At 54.3% G+C, this 24,149-nt stretch overlaps 8 protein-coding genes across 8 annotated transcripts; 4 read left to right on the forward strand and 4 right to left on the reverse strand.

Annotated features, from left to right (window-relative positions):
* Window positions 1-128: 128 nt before the first annotated feature.
* Window positions 129-1,372, reverse strand: ACET3X_001829 (uncharacterized protein). Its single transcript, XM_069447164.1, has 3 exons — window positions 1,261-1,372; window positions 984-1,211; window positions 129-931 (listed from the first exon to the last, which is right to left on the reverse strand). The coding sequence occupies exons 1-3, from the start codon at window positions 1,280-1,282 to the stop codon at window positions 264-266; spliced, it is 918 nt and encodes a 305-aa protein (XP_069312071.1). The 5' UTR covers window positions 1,283-1,372; the 3' UTR covers window positions 129-263.
* A 1,747-nt stretch (window positions 1,373-3,119) lies between these two features.
* ACET3X_001830 (uncharacterized protein) lies at window positions 3,120-4,118 on the forward strand (the record flags this gene model as incomplete). The annotated part of the gene is made up of 1 exon (XM_069447165.1): window positions 3,120-4,118. One exon carries the CDS (start codon window positions 3,120-3,122, stop codon window positions 4,116-4,118), a length of 999 nt encoding a protein of 332 aa, XP_069312072.1.
* Window positions 4,119-5,274: 1,156 nt separating this feature from the next.
* On the forward strand, window positions 5,275-6,563 carry ACET3X_001831 (uncharacterized protein; the record flags this gene model as incomplete). Its single annotated transcript, XM_069447166.1, has 5 exons — window positions 5,275-5,281; window positions 5,329-5,372; window positions 5,425-5,571; window positions 5,621-6,497; window positions 6,544-6,563. 5 exons carry the CDS (start codon window positions 5,275-5,277, stop codon window positions 6,561-6,563), a joined length of 1,095 nt encoding a protein of 364 aa, XP_069312073.1.
* A 336-nt stretch (window positions 6,564-6,899) lies between these two features.
* ACET3X_001832 (uncharacterized protein) lies at window positions 6,900-7,820 on the reverse strand (the record flags this gene model as incomplete). Its single annotated transcript, XM_069447167.1, has 1 exon — window positions 6,900-7,820. One exon carries the CDS (start codon window positions 7,818-7,820, stop codon window positions 6,900-6,902), a length of 921 nt encoding a protein of 306 aa, XP_069312074.1.
* Window positions 7,821-8,445: 625 nt separating this feature from the next.
* Window positions 8,446-9,228, reverse strand: ACET3X_001833 (uncharacterized protein; the record flags this gene model as incomplete). Its single annotated transcript, XM_069447168.1, has 2 exons — window positions 8,446-8,658; window positions 9,127-9,228. 2 exons carry the CDS (start codon window positions 9,226-9,228, stop codon window positions 8,446-8,448), a joined length of 315 nt encoding a protein of 104 aa, XP_069312075.1.
* A 2,941-nt stretch (window positions 9,229-12,169) lies between these two features.
* Window positions 12,170-12,916, forward strand: ACET3X_001834 (uncharacterized protein; the record flags this gene model as incomplete). Its single annotated transcript, XM_069447169.1, has 2 exons — window positions 12,170-12,194; window positions 12,420-12,916. The coding sequence occupies 2 exons, from the start codon at window positions 12,170-12,172 to the stop codon at window positions 12,914-12,916; spliced, it is 522 nt and encodes a 173-aa protein (XP_069312076.1).
* A 3,042-nt stretch (window positions 12,917-15,958) lies between these two features.
* Window positions 15,959-19,235, reverse strand: ACET3X_001835 (uncharacterized protein; the record flags this gene model as incomplete). Its single annotated transcript, XM_069447170.1, has 5 exons — window positions 15,959-15,963; window positions 16,374-18,015; window positions 18,073-18,141; window positions 18,192-19,174; window positions 19,232-19,235. The coding sequence occupies 5 exons, from the start codon at window positions 19,233-19,235 to the stop codon at window positions 15,959-15,961; spliced, it is 2,703 nt and encodes a 900-aa protein (XP_069312077.1).
* Window positions 19,236-20,902: 1,667 nt separating this feature from the next.
* Window positions 20,903-23,956, forward strand: ACET3X_001836 (uncharacterized protein; the record flags this gene model as incomplete). Its single annotated transcript, XM_069447172.1, has 1 exon — window positions 20,903-23,956. One exon carries the CDS (start codon window positions 20,903-20,905, stop codon window positions 23,954-23,956), a length of 3,054 nt encoding a protein of 1,017 aa, XP_069312078.1.
* Window positions 23,957-24,149: the final 193 nt, after the last annotated feature.

A 24,149-nucleotide genomic window follows, 5' to 3' on the forward strand; every position in this document is an offset into this window, starting at 1 on the left:
TGATAGCAGCAAGCCGGACTGGCACATCAAACTGTCAGTTAAGCACGAGGTGACCTTCAGTGTCCGTGGTCGTGGTGTCAAGGGGCAAAACATCACTATAGCGATCAACGAAACCATATTGAGAAAACTCTCGCCCGTAGGCATGCTTGAATGCATTGTAGGCTTTTAGCCGTCATAACTATCAATAAACAATCCCATATCAGCCCGCAGACCGATCATCCCAAACGCCATGCAGTACTGTCGTAACCATCATATAATCGCGCTTATTGTCCGCCACGGAGACGGAGCACCAAGTGGAGAGTCGACTCCTTCTGAATGTTGTAGTCCGAGAGTGTTCGGCCGTCTTCCAGCTGCTTACCAGCGAAGATGAGACGCTGCTGGTCAGGGGGAATACCCTCCTTATCCTGGATCTTGGACTTTACGTTGTCAATCGTGTCGCTTGACTCGACTTCCAAAGTAATGGTCTTTCCGGTAAGCGTCTTGACGAAGATCTGCATACCACCACGGAGACGAAGCACCAAGTGGAGCGTGGACTCCTTCTGGATGTTGTAGTCTGAGAGAGTGCGGCCGTCTTCCAACTGCTTTCCGGCAAAGATGAGACGCTGTTGGTCAGGAGGAATACCCTCCTTGTCCTGAATCTTCGACTTGACGTTGTCAATGGTGTCGCTGGATTCCACCTCGAGCGTGATGGTCTTCCCAGTCAGGGTCTTTACGAAGATTTGCATACCACCGCGCAGGCGCAGGACGAGATGCAGTGTAGACTCCTTCTGGATGTTGTAGTCGGACAGGGTGCGGCCGTCCTCGAGCTGCTTGCCGGCGAAGATGAGGCGTTGCTGATCCGGAGGGATGCCCTCCTTATCTTGGATCTTGGACTTTACGTTGTCGATGGTATCGGACGACTCAACCTCGAGCGTGATGGTCTTGCCGGTCACTGGTGATGGTGTTAGTAGCTGCTTGGGCGTGACAACAACGTGGCAACTTACGGGTCTTGACGAAGATCTGCATACCTCCACGGAGGCGGAGGACGAGATGCAGTGTGGACTCCTTCTGGATGTTGTAGTCGGACAGGGTGCGGCCATCCTCAAGCTGCTTGCCGGCGAAGATCAAGCGCTGCTGGTCTGGGGGAATGCCCTCCTTGTCCTGGATCTTGCTCTTGACATTGTCGATAGTGTCCGAGGACTCCACCTCGAGGGTGATGGTCTTTCCGGTGACTGTGAGGTGTTAGCTGAGCGCAAGGGGCGTGTGGCGGTGACTACGTACGGGTCTTTACGAAGATCTGCATGTTTGCGTGTTGTAGTTGTGGTTGTGTATTTCAGCTGAGGGTGTAGAAGTGGTGTGAGGAAGAAGGAAGAGAGAAAGGCAACAGAGGGTTTATATGGAGGCAAGCTGAGGCAGTGATGGGCGAGTAATGATGCGGCGACGCCCGTGCGCCAATCAGCCGCGGGAACATTCCGGGACCTTCCACCGCCACCGCAACTCACCCTCTTGCCATCACTGTTTGCTATTAATCAGCTTGTCTCTTCACGGCGGACTTGACTAATTGTAAAGTCATTTGCTCCTCATTGTCTCTGTTGTGTCTCTCACACCGTCGCGATCATTCACTACACCGCAGTTCCCCGCTGGGCCCACCGCCCGTTATCGCCTGGAGCCTGGACCACTTCGTTGGGCATGTGACGTAGACGCCACCCAGGCGACTGCGCCTTTGCGGTGCTCAACATGCTCAGCACGGCGCCTCTACGGCTGAGGACAGTCATCGAAAAATCCTGCAAGAATCGCCATCCGAATTTACACCTTGTATGTTCACTCATTGTTCAAGAGAGCGTGAAGCGCGATACGACGTTGCAACTACGGACCCGCTTACACGCAGCACCACCCCGCATGTACCGGCATGAGCCCGCCCGTGGAGTAATCGTCTTCACAGTGGCGAGTATCGCCTTGGTCGCCTAGATCGCCTAGGAATGTTCCAACGATCCATTGTGCGCCATCACGCCGTTATGCAAGTCTTTGTGACGACAGTCATACGCGTATCAAAGGAGCTCTGGCCGCATAGATTGTACACGATCTTGAAAATGCGACAATGCATAACCTGCAAGCTCATCGCAATATTCGCACAGTTTGAACACATTTACACCAACAGTGGGTGTTGAAGACGCTGTTGAGGCCAACGTCGACAATTAGGGGGTGATGTCACAATCGCGTCGCGGGGTAAGCCACTCCTTGAACTCAGCGCCATCATGCTGGCCAACTTACCATCACGATATCCGCAAAAACTACGACGCAACTGTTCTGCGAACACTGTAAATACCGAATCGAGTAACTTACACCAGGCCCAATGGCAACCCCTACGCTTACCAACCCCTCGTTGACCGCCGCGATATGCTCGCTCGAACACAAAGCCTGGGCAGCGCTGTGCAGCTCTGGCGGCGACCTCGTCCCGCTGCTCTCGAGCAACCCCGTCATGATCTTTCCTGGCGACCTCATCCTTACGTCCGTGTCCTCTCCAACTGTCCATGCAATGCTGCAGGGCCCTGATTTCAAGCCCTGGAAGTCGTACGAACTCAGCCACGACGAAGTGGTCATACTGGGCAGAGACAGCGCGCTCATCTACTACCGCGTAGAAGCGACCAGAGACAGCGAAACGTTCAGGGCGATATGTTCGAGCACATGGGTGCTGGAGGGCTCTGCAGACGGCGCGACAGGCAACTGGAAGATGGCCCACCACCAGCAGACGCTGATCTAGGTGCTCAAGACTGAGGCGGTACGGTTATGGCTTTGGAGTTGGAAACATAATCGCAGACGGCTGTAGCCTGGTTGTGGATATCGCAATACGAACAAAACGAGCTATTACCAATTACATACATCTACAAGCATCGCTGAATATCCAAGTACATCAATGACATCTGTCGCGTCACGAGCAGTGACCTAACCGATACTCGATAGACTTCTCCACATAGCGCGGGCGCACACTAGCGGCCGTCCAGTGACGTATGGATCATCCGAAGTTCCGTACACATCAGGGGCCGGCTGCACATGAAGTAATCCAGCCACGTTCTTCAATGCGGATTGCTGTCCTCAGGCAGCTCGGCCAGTCTTTCGCACCAGCATCACGTTTCAGCACAATGGCAGTCAGCTACGCCGCCGCCGTCAGCACGCCCAACGGCGGGCTCCGCCAGCCCCAGATCCAAGCCCGCGCCTGTTCAGACCAGGATCTACGCGCATCCTTTGAAGCCGCACAACCGCAGTCCAAGAAGCCCCAGCGACCCGCCGCCATGCACACAAGGACGAGCTTCCGCGGCTGGAGCAAGAAGGACGGAAAAACTAGCCCAAAGCAAGCCAACGAGCCGTATGTCGTGGAAGAAAGCCGGCCTTCAGGCCACTACCCCAGACAGGAGCACAGGCCGAATACAGCGAGCGAGGACGAGCAGGTCTACGTTCTCACGCTCAAGCTCACAGACTCCCTGGCTAAGCCCATGGACGAGATGCGGAATCGGTATTTCCCAAAGCACCTGAACCGCACTGGGGCGCATCTGACGCTCTTCCATGCGCTGCCGCATTCGCACATGGAGGCGCTGGAGCAGGGGCTTTCGCAGACGGCGACGAGCATGAAGCCGTTTGACGTGTCGACGGGCAAGCCGTTCCGGATGCGCAAGGGCGTGGGAATTAATGTGGACGAGGGGTACAAGAAGATGAAAGACGTCCACGGGGATTTGCAGTCGCAGTGGTCTGCCTTTCTCAGCGAGCAGGACGCAGGGGGCTTCCGGCCGCACTGGACGGTCATGAACAAGGTCGACGACGAGCAAAAGGTCGACGGGGCCTTTGCGACCATCAGACAGGAGCTGAGCGAGAGCAATCAGGAGGGTAGGGCCGTGGGGCTGGACCTGTGGCGGTATGACCGCGGGAACTGGATCTTCGCCAGGGAGTATGTGTTTGGTGATGCTGCTGTCAAGACTCCGACCAGGGCGCACACGTCGCCGTTGCAGGGCAATAGAGCCTCGCATCCGTCTCCTTCACAGGACCAGAGCCCCACAGGCGGGCCGGGCAGGAGACCGGGCATGTTCAAGCGGGGCAGCAGTGTCGGTGATGCTCTGCGGTCGATGAGCTTCCGCAAGAGGAGCTGAGCTGTGCATTGCTGATTGTATACGGTATGTCTAGTTTGGCGATTGTATGTTGCTGTACTGTATGATAGGATGAATGTGGTCAGAATATACTAATGATGCTGATTAAAGCTGCGGTAGCAACTCGAACTAAATTTGGAAATGCGGAGAACGGAGTCTGGTACTAGGAATTCCACGCCCATGGTCGTGATGGCCGAGAGGAGTCCCGGCAGCAATGTCGCGCTGAACAAGTAGATAAATCACAGCATCAGCTTGACCAATGCTGAGTAGTTGAAAGAGGAGCGTTCTATTTTGACCATCGTATCCGTGTTGCGTAAGCGTCGTGGTGTGTCAATCTCGCCACGGGAATACGACGCGCGTCGCATAGCCACTGACTTGCAACACAGTGAAGTGACTTGAGAGACTGGGAGTACCGTCAACAGTGCACATGATCACTGTAGCCGTCCCGAATGTCCATATGCACGGCGACAGATCAGCGTTTCTCAAAGCTTGGTCGTGTCCCCAAGCCGGCGTCAGCCACAGCTAGCCACATCCCGCTGATCCAGGGGGCGCGGATAGCTTCCGACGTGGGGACCAGGCGTGATCAAAAGATTCTGAAGCCCGACGCCGCAATTTCACGGCATCGCAGGCACGTGGTGAAGGCTCACGAATTGAGGCAGCGTGGTGACCAGCGGACTGTGACCAGCGCGGTTGAGTCGCCCTCGTGATGGTGCATGTTATACGGAGCTAGCTCTGGATGCACAAACACGATGCTGGAATTAGCAGCGGATAGGCTGAGCGATCAGGAACGGGGCATCTGGCCACGGTCGCTGCAAGGGCTGGGGACGTTAGGACAGGTTAACGAGGGTAGCGGCCGAGGGGTGCGCATGCGGTGGGTGAAGAAAGGGGAAACGAGGAGCTAGAAGCCAGGGAGCATTAGCTCCGCTAATTGTGGACAAAGTTACCCATACATATAGCCTACAGCTGGCCTCATCACCGACTCCTCGACTGACCTGCGCATTCACCTGTCGTCGGTGTTCCATCTTCCTATATCGCACCTACCATCTCTTCCTCGCTTGCGCCTTCCTGAAGACTCGACCGTCTTAACCTTTAACTTAACCTTAGACCTAACCTTCGACCTAACCTCCAACCTTAACCTTAACCTTCTCACAACCGCAAGATGAAAGGTAGGCACTCAATTGCGCTCGACAGCCCGCCGCTAACAGCAATGCAGCCATCATTCTCGTCGGAGGGTTCGGCACCCGTCTGAGGCCTCTTGTACGTCGCTGAGCCCCGCGTGCCAAAGCAATGGCAGAACTGACGCCCGCAGACCCTCACCTACCCCAAGCCGCTCGTCGAGTTCGCGAACAAGCCCATGATCCAGCACCAGATCGAGGCGCTCGCCGATGCTGGCGTCACCGATGTCGTCCTCGCGGTCAACTACCGCCCGGAGATCATGGCCGAGGCGCTCAAGACCGTGAGTACATCCGCTGGTTGCGAGCCCGAGCACGAATAACGCTGCGCAGTACGAGAAGCAATACGGCGTCACCATCACATTCTCCGTCGAGACCGAGCCCCTCGGCACTGCCGGCCCCCTCAAGCTCGCGGAGAACGTCCTCGGCAAGGACGACTCGCCCTTCTTCGTGCTCAACGCCGACGTGACCTGCGACTACCCCTTCAAGCAGCTCGCCGAGTTCCACAAGCAGCACGGTGACGAGGGCACCATTGTCGTGACAAAGGTCGAGGAGCCGTCCAAGTACGGTGTCGTGGTGCACAAGCCCGGCCACGCGTCCAAGATTGACCGCTTCGTCGAGAAGCCCGTTGAGTTTGTCGGCAACCGCATCAACGCCGGCATCTACATCCTCAACACCAGCGTGCTCAAGCGCATTGAGCTCCGCCCGACGTCGATCGAGCAGGAGACGTTCCCCGCCATTGTCAAGGACGGTCTGCTGCACTCGTTCGACCTCGAGGGCTTCTGGATGGACGTGGGACAGCCCAAGGACTTCTTGTCCGGCACCTGCCTCTACCTCTCGTCGCTTGCGCGCAAGAACGCCAAGCTGCTCACGCCCGCGTCCGAGCCATACGTCTACGGCGGCAACGTCCTGATCGACCCCTCGGCCAAGATTGGCAAGAACTGCCGCATCGGCCCCAACGTCACCATTGGCCCAGACGTTGTCATTGGCGACGGTGTGCGTCTGCAGCGGTGCGTTCTGCTCAAGAACAGCCGCGTCAAAGACCACGCCTGGGTCAAGTCGTCGATTGTCGGCTGGAACAGCACCGTCGGCAAGTGGGCGCGTCTCGAGAACATTACGGTCCTCGGCGACGACGTGACCATTGGCGACGAGGTCTACGTCAACGGCGGTTCCGTCCTGCCCCACAAGTCGATCAAGCAGAACGTTGACAGTAAGCATCACCCACATTGATTCTCAACAGTCGCTAACACGTCCAGCTCCCTCGATCATCATGTAAACGCGAGATACCCGATCGAGCATGTCGATGCGATCCTCTACTCCTTTTAATACCGTGTATCTTCTTGTATATTCTGCATACCACCGGCATAGACTTGCGGTGTTTCACGGGCGTCTCCACTTTTAGCATGGGGTGATTTACGAACGAAAAGCGTCTGGGCTGGGTTGGATGCTTTTGGTCTGGGTTAGCAATGGATGGGATTGGAAAAGGCCATCAAGACAGAAGAGAAGACGAACAGACACATGTTGTACTTCAAGAATGAAAGCAAAACGATTATTGGAACAACTAGCTATCGTACACTACGCTCTATGTGGCTGTTATTGTCGGCCTGACAGTTTATTTGTGGCGACCACAGTTCCACACCTCACCCGCTGGCACAGTCTTCCTGTGCCCGCAGCGAGTGTTCTTCTTCGTCGTGCCATTGCACTGCACTCGCGCTGTACCTGCGTTTTTTTGGACCCTGCCGCCTGCCGTGGTTTTAATCGCCGGCTTGGACTTGACTGCTGTCTTGTCCTTTTTCCCGTTCTTCTCATTTTTAGCCTTGGTCTCCTTGTCCTTCTTAGCCTTGGCCTCCCTGGCCTTCTTGGCCCTGGCCTCCTTCGCCTTTTGCGCCTTGGTCTTCTTCTTCTCAGGTGGCGAGGGTATCTTGACTATACACTCCAGTTCGGGTTCCTCCTCCTCAGACAGTCCGGACGACGACAACGACGACGACGATGGCGACGGCGGCAAGGCGTCGTCTACCTGGGCTGGACCTCTAGATACCGGCTGTGCGGGCTCTTTTGCATCCTCGTCTACGTCTTCTACATCGTCATCCGTGTCTGCTGGGGCATCGTTGTCAGTGTCTGCGTCGGTGTCGCCTTCTATGTCGTCGGGGAAATAGAAAGACGATGTCGCGTTCTCAGGGGGATGTTCAAAGTGGTCTTTCTTCTTGCGATGAGATACAGGCTTGCGGGAGGGTTTCTTGCTTGGCGGTGCTGAGGCGGGGGGTGAGACGTATTCAGTACAATTAATGGAGCGGCTCGAAGATGGCGGGGGTGAAAGAGAAGTGTCAGAGTCCCACCAGTCAGGCAGTACGCCGGGAGGGTAGGTGTGCTCGACTGCTTCTTCTGATACTTGTGCGTTCACTTTCTTCGGAGAGCTGCGCTTTGCTCGCGATTCTTGGGAATCCGAGTTTTCTTCACCATCTTTCCGGTCAGTCTGGTGGTGTACATGCGGATGCATAGTTGTGCGACCGACCGGCTTGTAATTCTTAGTCATGATTGAAGTTGTAGTTGTTGGATTGGCGGTGATCTGGAGAATCAAGTAGTAGTGATATAGTATACTGAATCCAAGTACGACTAGATGGTCGCCAGTCGATGGTTATAACTCACAGTTGCAACAAGATGTGCCGTTCATGATTGGCACAAAGGTGTTTTCAGACAATGGTTGGTCCGGTTTCTTTGACCTGGATGAAAGACGTGCAGTTCCCCCGACCAGACATTGTTTCCGAGCTTTGTGACAGGCTGTCCTGGGTCAAAGGCAGCTTCATCAGATGTTCCATCAGCAGCTGATGTCTGCTCAATAGTGATCGCTCCTTCAAAGACTACAAGTCCGAGGGCGATATTGTGAGGATGCTCGTGAAGCACATGTTTCTTGGACAAAAGGTGTTGGCGAGACAAAGGATACTTGGTTGACCGAACTGCGCCATCTCCGTTAGAATCACCGCGTCTAGCCAATCACCTTCGTAAGCACGCATGTATCGTGAGTAAGATTCTTTGTCGTTGCTGATCGTCATTGACGCTGTGAAAGCATACGCATACACCACCTCCGGCAACATCACTCTTGATGAATATGACATTTACTCTTTCATTCATTCTTTGCTACAGTGCTCGATATCAGAGCCCTACGACATGTCCGAGTAGATGACGAGCGGCGGCGAGTTGACCTTTGGCTTGAAGTGCGCCTTCATCTTAGCATGCGCCTCATCCTCGTTGTCGTAGTAGTCCATGTCCTCCTTGGACTCGAATATGCAGCGCGCGAGTAGTGTATAGCCCTGGCTGCGCTGGTCGTCGTAGGTGGCGTTGGCCTGCGCGAGCTGGATGTAGTTCTTGCCGTCCTATCCAACATATGACGTTAGCATGCTTCTTGCGATAACGCAGCCTCGGTAGAGTGTCGGCGCGGATGCTGTCGGTATATCTCTAGCGTTGATCCGTCGTGAGGGACATCCAGGCGTCCCATGGGTCTCGTGACCCGGAGTTGGTTCCGCGCGTTGAGCTGCCGCAGCCTCGTCACCCCCACCCCATTTCTCCTAGCCGCGGCAGTATTCCCAGCGGTTACCCGCCAGGGACATTGCTCCGCGCTCAAAAGGTCGACGCCATCGCCCGTCTTTTCTCATCGAGAGGCAGAAATAGTCCGAGGCGATTAGAATAATCTGGGGTCCCGCGGTGACGAGATGGTCCGATGTGCAGGGGCGCGATGCACGAGTGGCGCGGTCTACATGTGCTGGCCATAACCCATCGAGAGCGGGTATGTAGGCAGCTCGGAAGGGCAAGAAACTTGGGCGGTCAGGTCATGCCTTACGTACCTTTTTCGCGTCTTGGGCCAGAGTGTTGTACATCTGGACAGCTTCCTTGACCAAGTCCTGGTCGGGGATCTTGAAGAGCGTGAGGCGGACGATCTTGGGCATTTTGGCGGTAGATTGTTCGTGGGTGAGAATAGGTAATAGACGGTTGTATGGTCGAGATTACTGAATGAGTGCATGTCTTATATGTGAAGCTGTTCAAGAGCTATACCTTTGCTCACTGTCGGACTTCCGGAGTAGGCGGAGAGCCATAGGAAACGTCAACGTCGGTTCCCCTACACTTTGCATGGTGTAAGGTGGATCAAGTCGTAGTACATATTCCGTGTACGCTCTAATGGCATTTGCTTTTTCGATGCTGTACTGGTAGATGTAGGCCTATACGACGAGTTGCTTGGGGAGCTGTGGCTTGGGGCGCAACAGACTCAGGCAGACACGTCTGATAAATTCGGTACGACTGACTCGAGACGAAGTGGTCACTGTACGCATGTTCGTTGCGTCGTGGAGTAGAAACTATCTGACCGGTAACATAACAGTGCTATGCTGTTAGACATCAGACATGGCATGAGAACTGGCCAGAGCCTTGACCGCATTCTCACGTCGTGTAATAGCGAATGGACCCTGAGGGCTGCAATATCGAGATTCGGAGGTTCGGGACGGAGCGTCGTGTCCTCATCGAGCATCGGTAATGGACGTCAAAACCCGGCCCCTCTAAATTACCCTGCACCACACCCGGCTGTAGCACCACGTCTTCCGCGCGAGGCTGAACAGGAGGGTGAGTATGCTCTTGGTTGGAAGAGCGCTCGAACATGTGGGTCTTGGTCGCCGTTGATGGAATCAGGCCGATTCGAAGACGACATGTCCACAACATGGCACCTTGGAGCAGCGATTGCGGTCCAAACGGCCGCCTCTCACGCTGTCGAAAAAGTCAAAAAACTGCGACGTTTGCTAATGCGCAGTGTCAAGATGCGCAGAAAGAGGGGCGCATGGTTGACAGCGCTGGCTTCTTCTTCACCGCCTGTTTTGCTGCTGGGCGGGTGGCCGTGCTGGCGCGCTCGCGTCATCCACAGATCTCCCGTGCAACATAGTTCCAAAGCTCGTTCGACACCTCCGCTCAGATTCTCATGGCCGCCATCGCGCTCGCCTGGCTCAAACACTATTCTTTGTCCAAATGCCAGTGGCTGTTCCTTGCGCTTCGTTGCCGCTATTCACAAGCGCCATCGTCCCGCGCCATGTATCAACCCCCATCGTGGATCGGCGCCAGACAGCAGCGGTAGTTACTGGGACCTGGGACCTAGCCATGCACCGCTGCCTGTCGTGAACCGCGCCAGCCTATCGAATCATGCGAATTTTGCGTCGCTCCACGACGACCTGCTCTGTGCACCCTCAACCTTTGTCCTGATGCTATCCACTTCGGCAGGTCAATTGTCGAGGACGCTCTGCAGCCGCCCGGTGCATGATCCTCTTTGTGTCGACGTCGAAAATTTCTCCCACAGCTCCAGGCCTGTTCGTGCTGAGCTTGGCGGCCGGCCATCTTCAATGTCTTGCCATTAGCACGTGGAGACCTTAATGACTTACCACCAGCCTTGAACCAGGGTCCCAGGGCCTGTGAACTCTCCATCTCTCGATGGACCGGGATCGTTTGCGCAGGAACGCCTGGCCCCTCCAGCAGTCCTCTCTCGTCAATCATCGCCCGTCAGGCTCTACTCCACTGCTTGTAAACGCGCTCAGACAGTCTCCGCAACAGTCAATTTACGCCTGCATGCACACGGCTTACAGCTAACAGCCGTTGACCCTTTCCCCATTCGAGCTGCAGGCGCATTTCCAAGTAGCGATATTCCGAGGACCGTGCTTTCTGCATGTATGCGTTGGCAGTGACGCTTGATGCTTTCTGGTAACACCAACCCCAGGTATCTCCTCGAACCCTCGAACGCATCAATCACCATCGTGCGTTCGCCCCTGGGGCTGCCGGATAGCTCCATGCCATGCCTGTTGTGACGCATTCTCGCTTCGAGCTACTATGCTTTGCATCGACTTGCAGTCACACAATCGTGTCCCTCCCCCTCCAGGCGCGACTCTGGCGGTTGGTACCCTAGTCGATTAGCAGTCCCATTTTTCTGCTGCGTGTTTGCCCTGGTCTCTGTTCCCTTTCAGACCCTGCCCCTCAAATTGTCCGCGGGTATCACGCATTCTGGTGCCAAGCTTGGTCGTATCGGTACACTTGACAAAGGGTGCAGAGTCTGACGTACTTGCCTCTCCCCTCATTTGCAGATTGCATTAGTGGGCCCATGACATCCGGGAGATACGGGCAGAGAGTGCTGCTGGGACGCACGCTGGCCACCTCGTTGTTGATGCGTCCATGTCAGGCGTCTACACATGCACAATGCCGATCGAGACATGTCCAGCCTTGAGGAAACGGGTTACAGCAATTGTCTCCGATCGCCAGCCGTTTTTTACAGCGCTACTGCGCGCAGCACGGTGGCAAGAGCGAACCGGTCAGACTGTACCTTTTGAGGTTTGAGTCTCTTGCTAGCTAAAATTCTGGAACCTCTACCGTTGGCTCCCTTCTCGCCAGCACATACTATGGGTCTCCCTCTTTCAGAGCCGCAACAAGACCCGCAGATTATTCATTTCCACAAGCCCAATTGCCCCTCGGTTTTTACTGGCGGGCGAGACGCGCTTGGATACATGCTACACTCGCCTGCTGCAATATATTCCACCGTGGGCACATATGCTCCCCCATCCCCGTCCGACTGACTGCAAGCCGCTCCCTCTTCCTTGCTCTTCATACATCAACGCTTTCCATCTCTTTTGTACAGCTGTCAATCCTTTATTGGCAACTGTCAACCACACCCTAAAGTAACAACTGTCGTACAACCACTGCCACGAACACCTCTCGGCCTACTCTCGTCGCCACCACCGAACGCTTGCCAGTTCAGATATACTCCGCAGCAGTAGCCCTGCTCCAGACTGACAGCTCACCTCGAAGCGCCGTCAGTCGTTCCAATCGCTCAATTACACGTCAATAATCACATCCGAACACATCAACATGTTCTACGTTATGTACCTGACAGGTTAGTGACTAAGACTTTTTTTCTTTTTGGACATGGTACCACGTAGTCGGATATCAAATAAGTCATATAGAGATCTTGTCTAGCTACCAGCTGGCGAGACGCATGGGCTGGCAGCCCTGTCTAGTGTAGAAGACCCACACGATAGGGACCGGAAACATGTCATCCACGAAATTGCTGCATGTAGCAGACTTGACGAGCGAACTGCCAACTGACTCTCGGGTGTAGGCCTATGCCAAAGGCGCCACTGGCCCGACCCACTTTTCCAAACCTACCGAACACGCTATGGATACGGTTCAACGGTCAGAGTCAACAACCGAGAGTACTCGACTGACGTGGAGTACGAGAGCGAAGAGCTAGCCAAGAACGCCGCCGCCACGCGAGCCTACATGATCTGCCGTAACTTTTCGGTCAACGACGGAATGTACCCAGGACAGCGGCCCGGCCAGGGTGCACAGGGACTGCCGACACCGATAGGAGCTGGCCGCCGGAACACTTCCTCATCCAACGACTACGACAGCTCCAGTACCACCAGTGGCAACACCAGCCCCAGGAACTCTGACTGCGGCCTCGATGCCGCCCAGGCCGCTGCGGCAGGAGGTCGACGACCTAGCAAAGCCTCCGTGGCCCCTTCGGGAACCTCGGCCTGCTATTGCGGTCGTGGCTATGTCCGTGCTTACGAGAGATGTTCGGACTGTCTCCAAGAGGCAGGATATAGAGTGTAAGAACATATAGACTACACTTTTCACAGTATACAAACCACACCACGGTATACAAACCACACGCAACAACGACACAAAACATGACGACGAGCGCATCGAACCAAAAGACTTGAAGAGCCCAAGCTCAGCGATACCACGATTCCTACGAACTGCATCCTTCACGAACCTTTCCGGCCTGGCCGACGATCTATCCTTACCCATGACGTCATATCTTTGGGACCGGCTGCCTGCTTTCCATTTCGCTATCAAACAGTCTGGATATGTAACGACCACCATACCCGGCTACTTTCGTTTCCTCTTCTTCCTCTTCTTACCCGGTGGGGTTGCATAGCGACGGCATTGAAGCGTTTTAGCGAAAACCTATTCTCTTATTGCTTTGGATCGGCAACGACTTGTCCTTGATCCTGGGTTGGCACATTGTTCTCCTCTACGAAATTGCTCTCATACAGTATGATGATGAACTTTTCCTTATGGTAGCAGCTGTTTGAATGATGATCGAGTAAGATCAAAGATGTATGAAGAAAGATCACATGATAGTTTTGGCCACACGGCTATATAACGATGACGTTTATGACGGCTACGAAATTATATACCTTGTTCTGCCATATCAAATCGTCCGGGTTTTTTGACTCGATGAGTGTGCCTTTCTGTTCGGCTGCACGTCCAGCACAGCCCACGAAACATCCCGGGCGATTGGCCCGCTTTGTCCGTGTGTAACCTGCAAGCAACCATGCCAGCTGAACGTCACTCATCAGCCTAGCAACACAGCGACCTTCACCCAACGCGCGCTCTTACGAACTACTAGGAAGTGCTGCACCGAAGATGTATCATCCGCTCGACGCCTCCCGAAAAGAGATACGCCTGCTTCATGTTCACCCAGGTCGCTGGAGCGACGACATCGAGTGCCACCTGGAAACCGTCTCACTCAACGACAATCCAGACTTCTACGCCATCTCATACGTCTGGGGCGATCCAAGTGTCACACTGCCGATCACTATCGATGGCGAGCCGCTGGCCATTACACGGAACTTACGCAACGGGCTCCAGCGGCTGCGACGGCCAGATAAAACGTTGATCATCTACGCGGATGCAGCATGCATCAATCAGTCAGATCTCAGCGAGCGATCTGAGCAAGTGCAACTTATGGGCGAGATCTACAGCTCTGCTCAGCATGTCTACATCTGGCTGGGCTACGGACGCAAGCCGCATAGTCCTTTGCAACGACCGGACGTTATCCATTTCGCCGGAGATGACAGTGACATGAAAATTGCGAATGCTTACTTCGAGCAAGTTCGGTCTGTGGACCAAGATAATATCGAAGACACGGGGCCAGAGGATGTCCTCGGACTTTTCGTCTTTCTGGCAATCCGCGCTATGAACTGGCACCTACACGATATGCCCTTTTTCAGAGTTCAGGAGAGTACATTGTACGCCCGGCAAGCGTGGGTGGCAGTCGTCAGAGCTGCAGAGACACTACACTCCAATGTTTGGTGGACGCGAATATGGGTTGTACAGGAAATAGTTCTTGCTTGCCAAGCTACCGTGGTTTATTGCAACATTAATATCCCCTGGAATGTGATCGTAAACGCAGCAAGAGCAGGTAGTAGACATGATAGCCGATGCTGCAGCTTACTACATGCGTTGCTTCCAAGACATGACACGATCATCTTAGACCAGCTGCACCTCATTATCGGCAGCGGTACACCAGTTTTGAAGAGATTTAGACAGCGAGAAGTTGACTTGAGTTTAGGCGATGTCATGCGCCTAACGGGGACGCTTGATGCGACAGATGCCAGAGACAGAGTGTTTGCCATACTTGGGCTAGTAACAGATTGGCAAGGAAATCCTCCCACTATTCCCGACTATAGCCTATCCTCGAAAGAAGTTTTCATTCAGGCAACCATCAAGGATATCCAAGGTACCGGTTCATTGAGAGCTCTCGTAGATACGGGTATGGCTGGAATGTCTGGAAACCCTTCTTGGGTCACCAACATGAGCCTCAAGTCCCGGGATCACATCATCAAGGCGCAAATCAGGCTCGTTTACTCAACCATGTACTGTACGGCAGGCGAAACGAAGGTCAAAATCGAGAGACGAGGTGACAGCCTTGTGATAGATGCCTTCGAGCCACTTGACGCCGTCTCTCAAATAGGACCGTTAGTGTATGATACCGGGCTTTCTTGGCAGGATCTCGTTAATTCCATAAAGAGATGCCAGCTCATGGCCGAATTTAATCAGAAAACGCATCTCCTATATCCCGAAAAGAAGAGAAGAGAAGACGCCTTTTGGAGAACGGCAACGCTCGATCGTTGGAGATGGCACTCAACGGACAAAACTGAATCTACGCCCATGGAGGGTGGGATCGAACACCACACCCAGGCAGCTAGCCAAAGGACGTTCGAATCCATATCACGGGAGCAAGAAACAGTGATGGGCGCCCAACCACGAAACATGCAAAGGTTCGGAAACACAGATGTTGCTTCATTAGGAGCGGACTTTTTCAGTCACTGTGAGTCGCAAACAACGAACAACAAGCAGGGGACTATGCAAAAGGCCAATGATAGCCGTGTCGCCGCTTTGATGGATCATTGGGTGTCTACAAGCTGGCGTAGAAGATTCTTCATCACACAAGATGGCCACATGGGCCTTGGTCCGGCCGAAGTTCTTCCTGGGGACAATATCGCAATATTACTAGGAGGAGATGTACCGTTTTGCCTCCGATCTGTCCCGGATGCACCTGAAGGCCACTACACACTTGTCGGGGACATATATGTGCACGATTTGATGGATGGAGAAGGCGTTCCGCCGAACTGGAAAGACCACGTCGTTAAGATTCACCTGCATTGAGCGAACCTTGCTGTCCGAAGCACGAGCCCAACAAACGACCTGTGGCATTGGCACGACCGGCCACGAAGAGAGTGAGCGTTCAGCAGATGGTGTGGAAAAGGAGGTATTGGGGGAACGCGCGAGATCACGAAGAAACACGTTTATCTGGAGTTTACCTGTTTTACAGACTGACCGTCGAGGTATACGTGGTCGTATACGTTACCCTTGATAGAGTTAGCAGCAATATACACCTCTAGGGCGGATTTTGACCACTAGGAATGCTTATACTTGCAAATTTTCTCATCTTGAGAGACCTTGTTCGTCTGGATTGTTAAGAACTGTGGAAGTTGTGATTGGCTTAAACTGACATGCGTCATTCTGATCGGTAGAAACGCAACTCAAGGACACGCTTGTGACGAAATACTCAATGCCAGTCCATTCTATGCCAAATTCATGACGCCGCGAAAAGTACAACACAAATCGTCAAGAAAAACCCCTCATGACGCACTTCCCAGAAGAAATTTGCGAAGCCTGCTCCTGTCATTCCTCCTCGTAAAAGCATCTACCTGCGCCAACGTCGTCGTCGGAATCTCACAGCACCCAGTACCATCAGCCGAAGAGCTACCACGCGTACGTATGCAACGCTCCCGTTTCGGCGCCTCAACCCTCTGGTACTCCGCCTCAATCATCCGGTAGTTCTTTCCATAGTCCCGCCATCGCATCTGGAATGCGATCAAGACCACGGGCAGGACGCTGACGAGCTCACCCAGCCCCGCCCACTGCGGTTTGATCCTGACTTGCTCGCCTACCTTGACGAACGCGCCGGCTGCAAGGAGGATGGCCACCACGTTGTACAAGGCCGACCAGCTAAAGTTCAGCACTATGCGTCGGTATGCAGCAAAGGAAATGTCAAATAAGAGTAGAACATCGTGGAGACGTGTGGTCATAAGGACGACATCAGCCGCGCTCTTCGCGATGTCAGAGCCTTGATTGAGGTGAACGCCAACATGGGCCTGCTTGAGCGCCACAGAGTCATTCGTACCGTCGCCGACGAACATGACGACTTTTCCGGGTCTTTGGAGGTCGCGCACGTAGTTCTTCTTGCCCTCGGGCTTGCAGCATGCCTTGGTGTTTCCCTCGGGAATGTAGAGCCTGTTGGCGATGCCAGTAACAGCGCCGGCAGTGTCACCACTCAACATGTGCACCTTGATCCCTCTGGCCATCAATTTCTGAATCACCATTTCTGCTCCAGGACGAGGATGGTCCATCAGTTCGAAGCTGGCGCGAAGATCCCCGCCATACGTAAAGTAGCACATCGTGTTGGCCTCTAGTCCAATCACGTTGATATTCAGCCACTCGGCGTTTCCGGCTCGGATCTCGACTCCTGTCTTCGCGCATGTGCCTTGGACGCCTTTGCCAGGAATGCTGGTAACGTTTGTGACCTCCAGAGGGCGAAAGTTCTTGTGGACGAGCTTGTCTTGTGCCAACCAATGCGAGATTCCAATAGCCACCGGGTGCTTGATGTCCTTTAAAAGGCTCATCAGCAGGCCTTTTGTATGAGCGTGATCTGGATCGCGGTATCTGGGCACATTGACGACCTTGAGCGTTCCGCTAGTAATAGTTCCGGTTTTGTCAAAGACGACATCCGTAACATTGCGCGCGATTTCGAGCTTCTGCGGGTCTCTAAAGATGATGCCATATCGTGCCGCTACTCCACTCGCGATGAGAACAACCATAGGCACAGCGAGACCGATGGCACAAGGGCACGATACAATCAGTGTGGCGATAGCGTATGTAACCGCCGTTAGTACTGCGCTCTGCCATTCGTTCGTGTTGTGGTGCTTGTTGTTGAAGAGCCAGCTGAGAAAGACTGTGAGCCCGATTGAGGCCATTACAGGCACGAACCAGCCAGCGACCCGGTCCGCAAGTGCTTGTGCCCTCGGCTTCGTCAATTCTGCGTCCTCCACCAAAGCTGCGATCCGCTGGACGGAGTTTTCGTGAGGTAGCCTTGTCAGCCTCGCCACCAGGAACCCGTTCCCATTGTTGGTGCCGGCGAAGACTTCGGAGTCGAGGCCCTTCGCCTTGGGCTTGAACTCGCCAGTTATCATGGACTCGTCGACATTGGAGCCTCCATAAACGACAACACCATCCGTGGCTACTCTGGTATGAGGCGGAATCGTGAAGAAGTCGCCGTATTGGAGTAGCCGAGTGTCAATCCTGGTTGTCTGGGCGTTGGACCAAGAGTTGGATTCTTCCGGAGGTGCAACAAGGTTCACCTGCAGTTTGGAGACGAGATCAGCATGTCTTCGTGTATTTCGAACAGTCTGACTCACCTCGTCAACCTGGAGCGATCGGAATGACACCGACTTGGCAGCGCGGAAACGGGCGAACTCATTGACAAACTAAGCCGGTGTCAGTCTTTGGAAAATACATAAGTAGATACACTACTAACACGACCCAGTAAGATCAGTGTAACCAGGAGCGTGGATGTCTCGAAGAATGCCCCCGTCTCTAGTGGCTTGCGTCTGATCTCGAAAACATAGGAAGCGACGCTGAAGCTGTAGGCCATGGTCGTACTGAATGCGATGAGGAAGTCCATCTCGAAGACATGAGTGTGGTAGAGTGACCGCAGTGCGCCTGGAAGAAACTCCTTCAAGGCGATGACCTGCACTACAGTGGCGAGCGCCAGGGAGGTGTGTAAGCCGGGGGAATAGATTGCTGTGGGATCCTCAGGGCGTCTCCTCACAGGTGCCCAGGCGAATACGAGGACGGGGATTGTGAAGACGAGTGACAGCAAAAACCATTTTATGGCTCTTATGGTCTGCTTTGCTCCCAGGTTGAGCCCTGGATCTGCCGCCGCAGGTGCCAGGCGTAGATCGGGGTCGAATTGACGATAGTGCCTGAGAACATCCCGGGCCCCTATCACGGCCGCATCGTAGTATATCTTGATTGGCGGTACGCGAATTTTTGGAATCCCACAGTCTCCATCGGCGTCGTCCGTAGTCGTTTCCTTTAGCGCTGTGCTGGTACGTCCACTCAGTAAAGCAAACGGGCGCCACGGCGCTCGTCCGGGGACTACGGTGCGTGTGACACCATCCGGCCGGCCGGCGTGCTGCATGCGTCTAGAATCGGTGACGATGACTTCCATGACTTGGCCGTCAGATCTCGCCTGCTCCTCGAATCTGTATCCGGTCCTGGTCTCTAGCAGCTTGATGACTTTGCTGACTAAAATGCGATTGGTATCCAGCTCCAACTCAACTCGAGCGAGTACAGTGTTTAGCTGAAAGTTCTTGATATTCGGAATGCGTTCAACAGCTCGCGAAAGTCCCGACTCACAGCACCCGCACTTGAGACCATCAATGCGGAGAACAACACGCTCAAAGTTTGGAGGACCAAGCTCAGAGTCCTCACGTTCGCCGGAGATTGTGTTATCCCCTAGATCTTTTAGCGAAGAGTCCACACTTGAGCAATGCATCTCTGAGCAACAAGTACCCATAGTATTATGGTGGTCATGCGGTTCATCCAGGCTAGAGCCTCTTTCTGCCTTTACCGAAACTTGTTCATCTTTGCCATGGATCGGCTCTGGAGGTGTATGTGTTCGGCGTCCTGAGCAGCAACTGGAAGCTGCCCAAAGTGGTTGATGAGATGGCTGGGCCATTGAAACAGGCATCGGAATCGGAGCAGGTGCAGCCACCGACGCTGGATTCTGGATATCCTTCGTAGTTTGTACGTGTGGAAGAGGGCAATTTCCCCACGGTGGGAGGGATCCTCCCGGTTGCGATGCTATGTCTGGCGCTCCATCGAGGTTCAGCGGCGCCGCAGTGGTCTGATTGTCCAAATACGAGGTACTAGAACAAGGTATACTGGATGGTGCTAGCTGCCAGGGCTGAAACTCTGCGTGTGAAGAAGCCATGGTGTCTAGCCTCGACCCAGGCGCCTGGTTCGTGTACTGAGAGCCATTCGTGGGGAAGACTTGAGACATCGACTCTTCAGCTCGAGAGTACAAAGAGCTGGTGTACGGTGTTCGTGCTGGATACGTGTCCGCATGCGGATTGGGCGCGGACGGTGTTATTGTAGGATCCTGACTGTCTGCAGGAAAGAGTCCTCGAAGACGGGTGCGGAGAGTACGCCCACCTACGGCGGTAACCATGGACATCTCCATGTCGAATAGTTTTAGTAGTGATAACTGTGGTCCTGGTGTTGATACTGATGTGGATGGTGTCGTGCTTAGGGGTGTGGTGAGAGATGGAAAGACAGTGGGCACCTAGCAATCGTGTTTTCCTGGGAGTAGGCGCAAAGGTGTCACGCAGAGGGTAGCCACGAAGGTGTAGTACTGACAATAGGAAGGCCGCCATTACTAGGAACCACCTTGGCTAACACATCGCGTTTCCTATCGAGATCTGTGTCAAGCTGCTTTGAGAAGAATCATAACCCCGAGTAGCGGTAGGCTGCTGCTGGGTCTGCAGACATTCAAGACCATACTGAAACAGTGCACAAGTGCTACGACCTGAGAAGGAAGACAGGCTACCGGTACGGCAGTAACCTTCAGTGCTTGGGTACCGGTTGCAAAGAGCATGTCAGCCTGTTAGTGAAGCTCGCCGCTTTTGGATTGTAACCAAGTAAGCCATAGTCTAAGATAGTCAGTCCAACGTAGTCATTGTATCGAATCTACTGAGCTCCCTTGGTTTATAGGATCATTTTGTTGTCAGGTTGTAGAATCAGAAGCGACACATGGCCCTCACGACCAAGCGACCTGTCTGTAGAAGTGACGCACGACGCATGGGAACCGCAAGGGACATGTGGCACGGGCATTCATCTCGAATAGCGGGTATTTTTTGCGTGTGGTTTAGTGTTATCACGTGTAATTCGACCATGGGGAGGTAAGTGGTGAAGAGAAGTGGTACGCGTGAGCTTGGCGAGGACGAGCAGCCCAACACGTGATAGCGCGCTTTTGAAGATTGCGTCATCAGATAGGCATTCACCCGCCCGCTCCGATGTCGACCGCATCAAGGCAACACGCCCACCAACGGCCAGGACTACTTGCATCCGTATCCCCGCTTGTAGTAGCCATGGTTAGTACTGGTGCGCTGTGTAGCTCTCGACCGCAAAAATCACCGCCTTCATACCCACACTCATTACGCCAACTCTGCGGGTGATAGTAAAATGGCAGGCGCGCGAGGGAGGTCGCGAAAGCCCGCGGAAACGGCTACTCCGAGGCGATCAACACGGAGCGCGAAGAGGGCACAGGATGAAGGCGTGCCAGCCGTCTTCCAGGAGATGCTGCGCGAAGAGCAGACGTCACAAGCCACGAGCGCAGACGAAAAGGAACCGCCACTTAAGAAGAGAAAGACGGCACCTCTACGAAGAGAAAAAAGCCCCGAGCACCATGATGGGCCAGTGCGACAACAAAAACCGAATACCGGCCCTCCTGAATCACCACTGCCTGCGTCAACCCAGCCCAAGGATGCGCCATCACAGTCCCTGATGCCGTCACACACGCGATCGCGGCCCACCGCTCCAGTCGAATCTATCACTGATGAGGAACCACACGCGAGCGCACGAGTGCGACAGACTGTCATCGACTCGGACGAGTCAGATGATAGCGACATGGAGTGGGAAGACGCGCTTGGCGACGGCGACGAGAGCGACGACCCTGACGAAGGTGTCGGAGCTGCACCCCAGATCGGCGACATATCCATCACCATGGGAGTCAAAAAGACAGAAGACACTGCGACAAGGAGAAAGGTACGCCGACGGGCGATAACATCGGTCGAAAAGAAGCGACGGGTCGATATTCACAAGATGCACATTCTCTGTCTGCTCTACCATGTCCATCGCAGAAATGCGTGGTGTAATGACAGGAGAGTGCAGAGCACGCTACGCAAAATCGTACCGCCCAAGACCTTGTCCAACCTGGTACCCAACCCCGACCTGTCACAATACTCTGCTTCGAAGCACTTCATAGATGGCATGGATGAGCTAAAGGTGCTGTGGTCGAAGCGGTTCAGAGTCACAGCCCAAGGCATGTACAAGCCTAGGTGGGCCGAGGCCGAAGCCGCTATCCGCCCATTCTCAGACTTTGACGACCTTGACGACCCGATGGACAAGGATGAATTTCGTACCGCAGCACATACCTTGCACGGGTCTCAGGATGTAGGAACGCAGCTGTTTTGCGCTCTCCTCCGTGGCATCGGAATCGAGGCCAGACTTGTTTGCTCTCTACAACCGCTGCCGTTCTCTTCTGCAGCCGAGCGCGCCACCCCGCAGAAGTCGAGCGCTCAGAAGAATACCATAGTCGTCGACCCGTACAACAAGCCAGCAGAGCCAAGCCCGACGAAACCCAAGTCGCAGGGCCCGCGTAACAAGAAGCTCTCGAGACTTGAACGTGTGATGGGGGAGCGACATGCCGTCCTCAATAAAACTGGTGTAACGCCGAAGAAGCAGAAGGCCTACCATACGCCGTATCCAGTGTACTGGGTCGAAGCGCTCAACCCTTCGTACCAGAAGTGGGTGCCGATCGATACACACTCGACGTTTACCGTTAACTCGCCCGAGAAGCTAGAACCGCCGCTCAACTTTGCTCAGAACAGTCTTTGCTATGCGATAGCGTTTGACGAGGATTATACCGCCAAAGACGTCACCCGAAGATACGCGAAAGCGTACAATGCCAAGACACGAAAGTACCGCGTCGAAAGTACTCCTGACGGAGACCGATGGTGGCGACGCACGATGAAGTTCTTTGAGCGTAGGACCACTCTTGACAGAGATCAGATGGAGGACGCTACTCTGGCGCGCAAGGAAGCAGCAGAAGGCATCCCAAAGAATGTGCAGGATTTCAGAGGCCATCCGGTCTATGTCCTTGAGCGACACCTCAGGCACAATGAGGTGATACATCCCCTGAATGTGGTCGGCAAAGTCAACTGCGGCAGTGCTATGCATCCCAAGATGGAACCTATATACCGTCGCACAAACGTACACTTGGTCCGGACAGCGGATAAGTGGTACCGCATGGGCCGAGACGTAAAGGTCGGCGAGCAGCCACTCAAGCGTGCGAAACCTAAGAAGGGGAGGAGGTCTTCAATCGGCGCAGACATGGACATTGACGAAGAAGCTGATGAAGTTGGGGCCGGTCTCTTCGCGGAGTTCCAGACCGAGCTCTATGTCCCTCCTCCAGTTGTCCGGGGTCGCGTGCCGCGCAACGCCTACGGTAATCTTGACCTCTACGTTCCGTCCATGTGTCCGCCCGGTGGTACGCATATCCGCCACAAGCTCGCATCGAAAGCAGCGCGCATTGTTGGTGTGGACTTTGCAGATGCGGTGACTGGCTTCTCTTTCAAGGGCCGCCATGGTACTGCAATCATCCAGGGTGTTGTAGTTGCCCAAGAGTACGCAGATGCTGTGCAAGCGGTCATCGATAGCATGGAACGCCAGCAGGAAGAAGCCGAGGCCGAAGCGCGCAGGACAGAGTCTCTGCGGCTTTGGCGACGCTTCTTCCTCGGTCTGCGTATTGCACAACGAGTCAATGCCATTGAAATTGATGGCGAGAGAGGCCCGGCCATTGACGTGCAAGAGGAGATTAGCAAAGAGGATAGAGAGTTGGCGGCACAGGAGATGGCAGGGGGCTTCTTCCCCGACGAGGGAGATACGGTCAAACCGTCAGCTCGTGGCTGCCAACCACCAGAGCAGGACTACGGGGACGGTGGGTTTCTACCGGACAATGACGATGACGGCGGCGGTGGCTTCATTCCAGATGAGGGCGATCGTGCAGCACCCATCAGTCTGAACCGACATCAAAGCTTCGAAAGCTCAATCCTAGATTCGCAGCAATTGCTCCCTCGGCGCAGAAGTAGCTTTGGCCAGATATACTCGTCCGAGGACGAAGAAGGCGGAGGCTTCATCCGTGATGGCTCAGATGAGGCTGGCCCTTCGACAAATGTTGTCAAGTCTAAGAGTGGAAATGCACAGCTTGACGACCCTGCAGATGGCGCAGGAGATTTCATCCCCGAAGCACCAGTCACAAATGAAGCAAGCGCAGAAGAACAAAACGAGAAGACGTCGCCGGAGCGGGATGAAGAATATAGACCCGCATCAAACCCCAACACCGACGCCGAAATGCATTCTGCACCCTCCTCATCCCCATCGGAAACCGGTTCACTCATGATGGAAGACCCCGAAGACGAAGACGCAGATCCCGACTGGCTGGTCGATGCTACATGACGCAGACAGCACTAGATACCTGCGCAATTTAATTCTTTTCTTTGCAACACGGATCAATGTGACGTGCATGTGCATAACATTGCACAGCTTCTGACATGCTGTGCAAAGCTCCGGCTAGCTGTGACTTCCCGTCGTCTGCCGCTTCACGTGCTTGGGTACCTTGATGGTTTCGTGCTACAGTCGTAGAGTGATG

The sequence above is a fragment of the Alternaria dauci genome, chromosome 1 (assembly GCF_042100115.1).
Source record: "Alternaria dauci strain A2016 chromosome 1, whole genome shotgun sequence".
NCBI lineage: Eukaryota > Fungi > Ascomycota > Dothideomycetes > Pleosporales > Pleosporaceae > Alternaria > Alternaria dauci.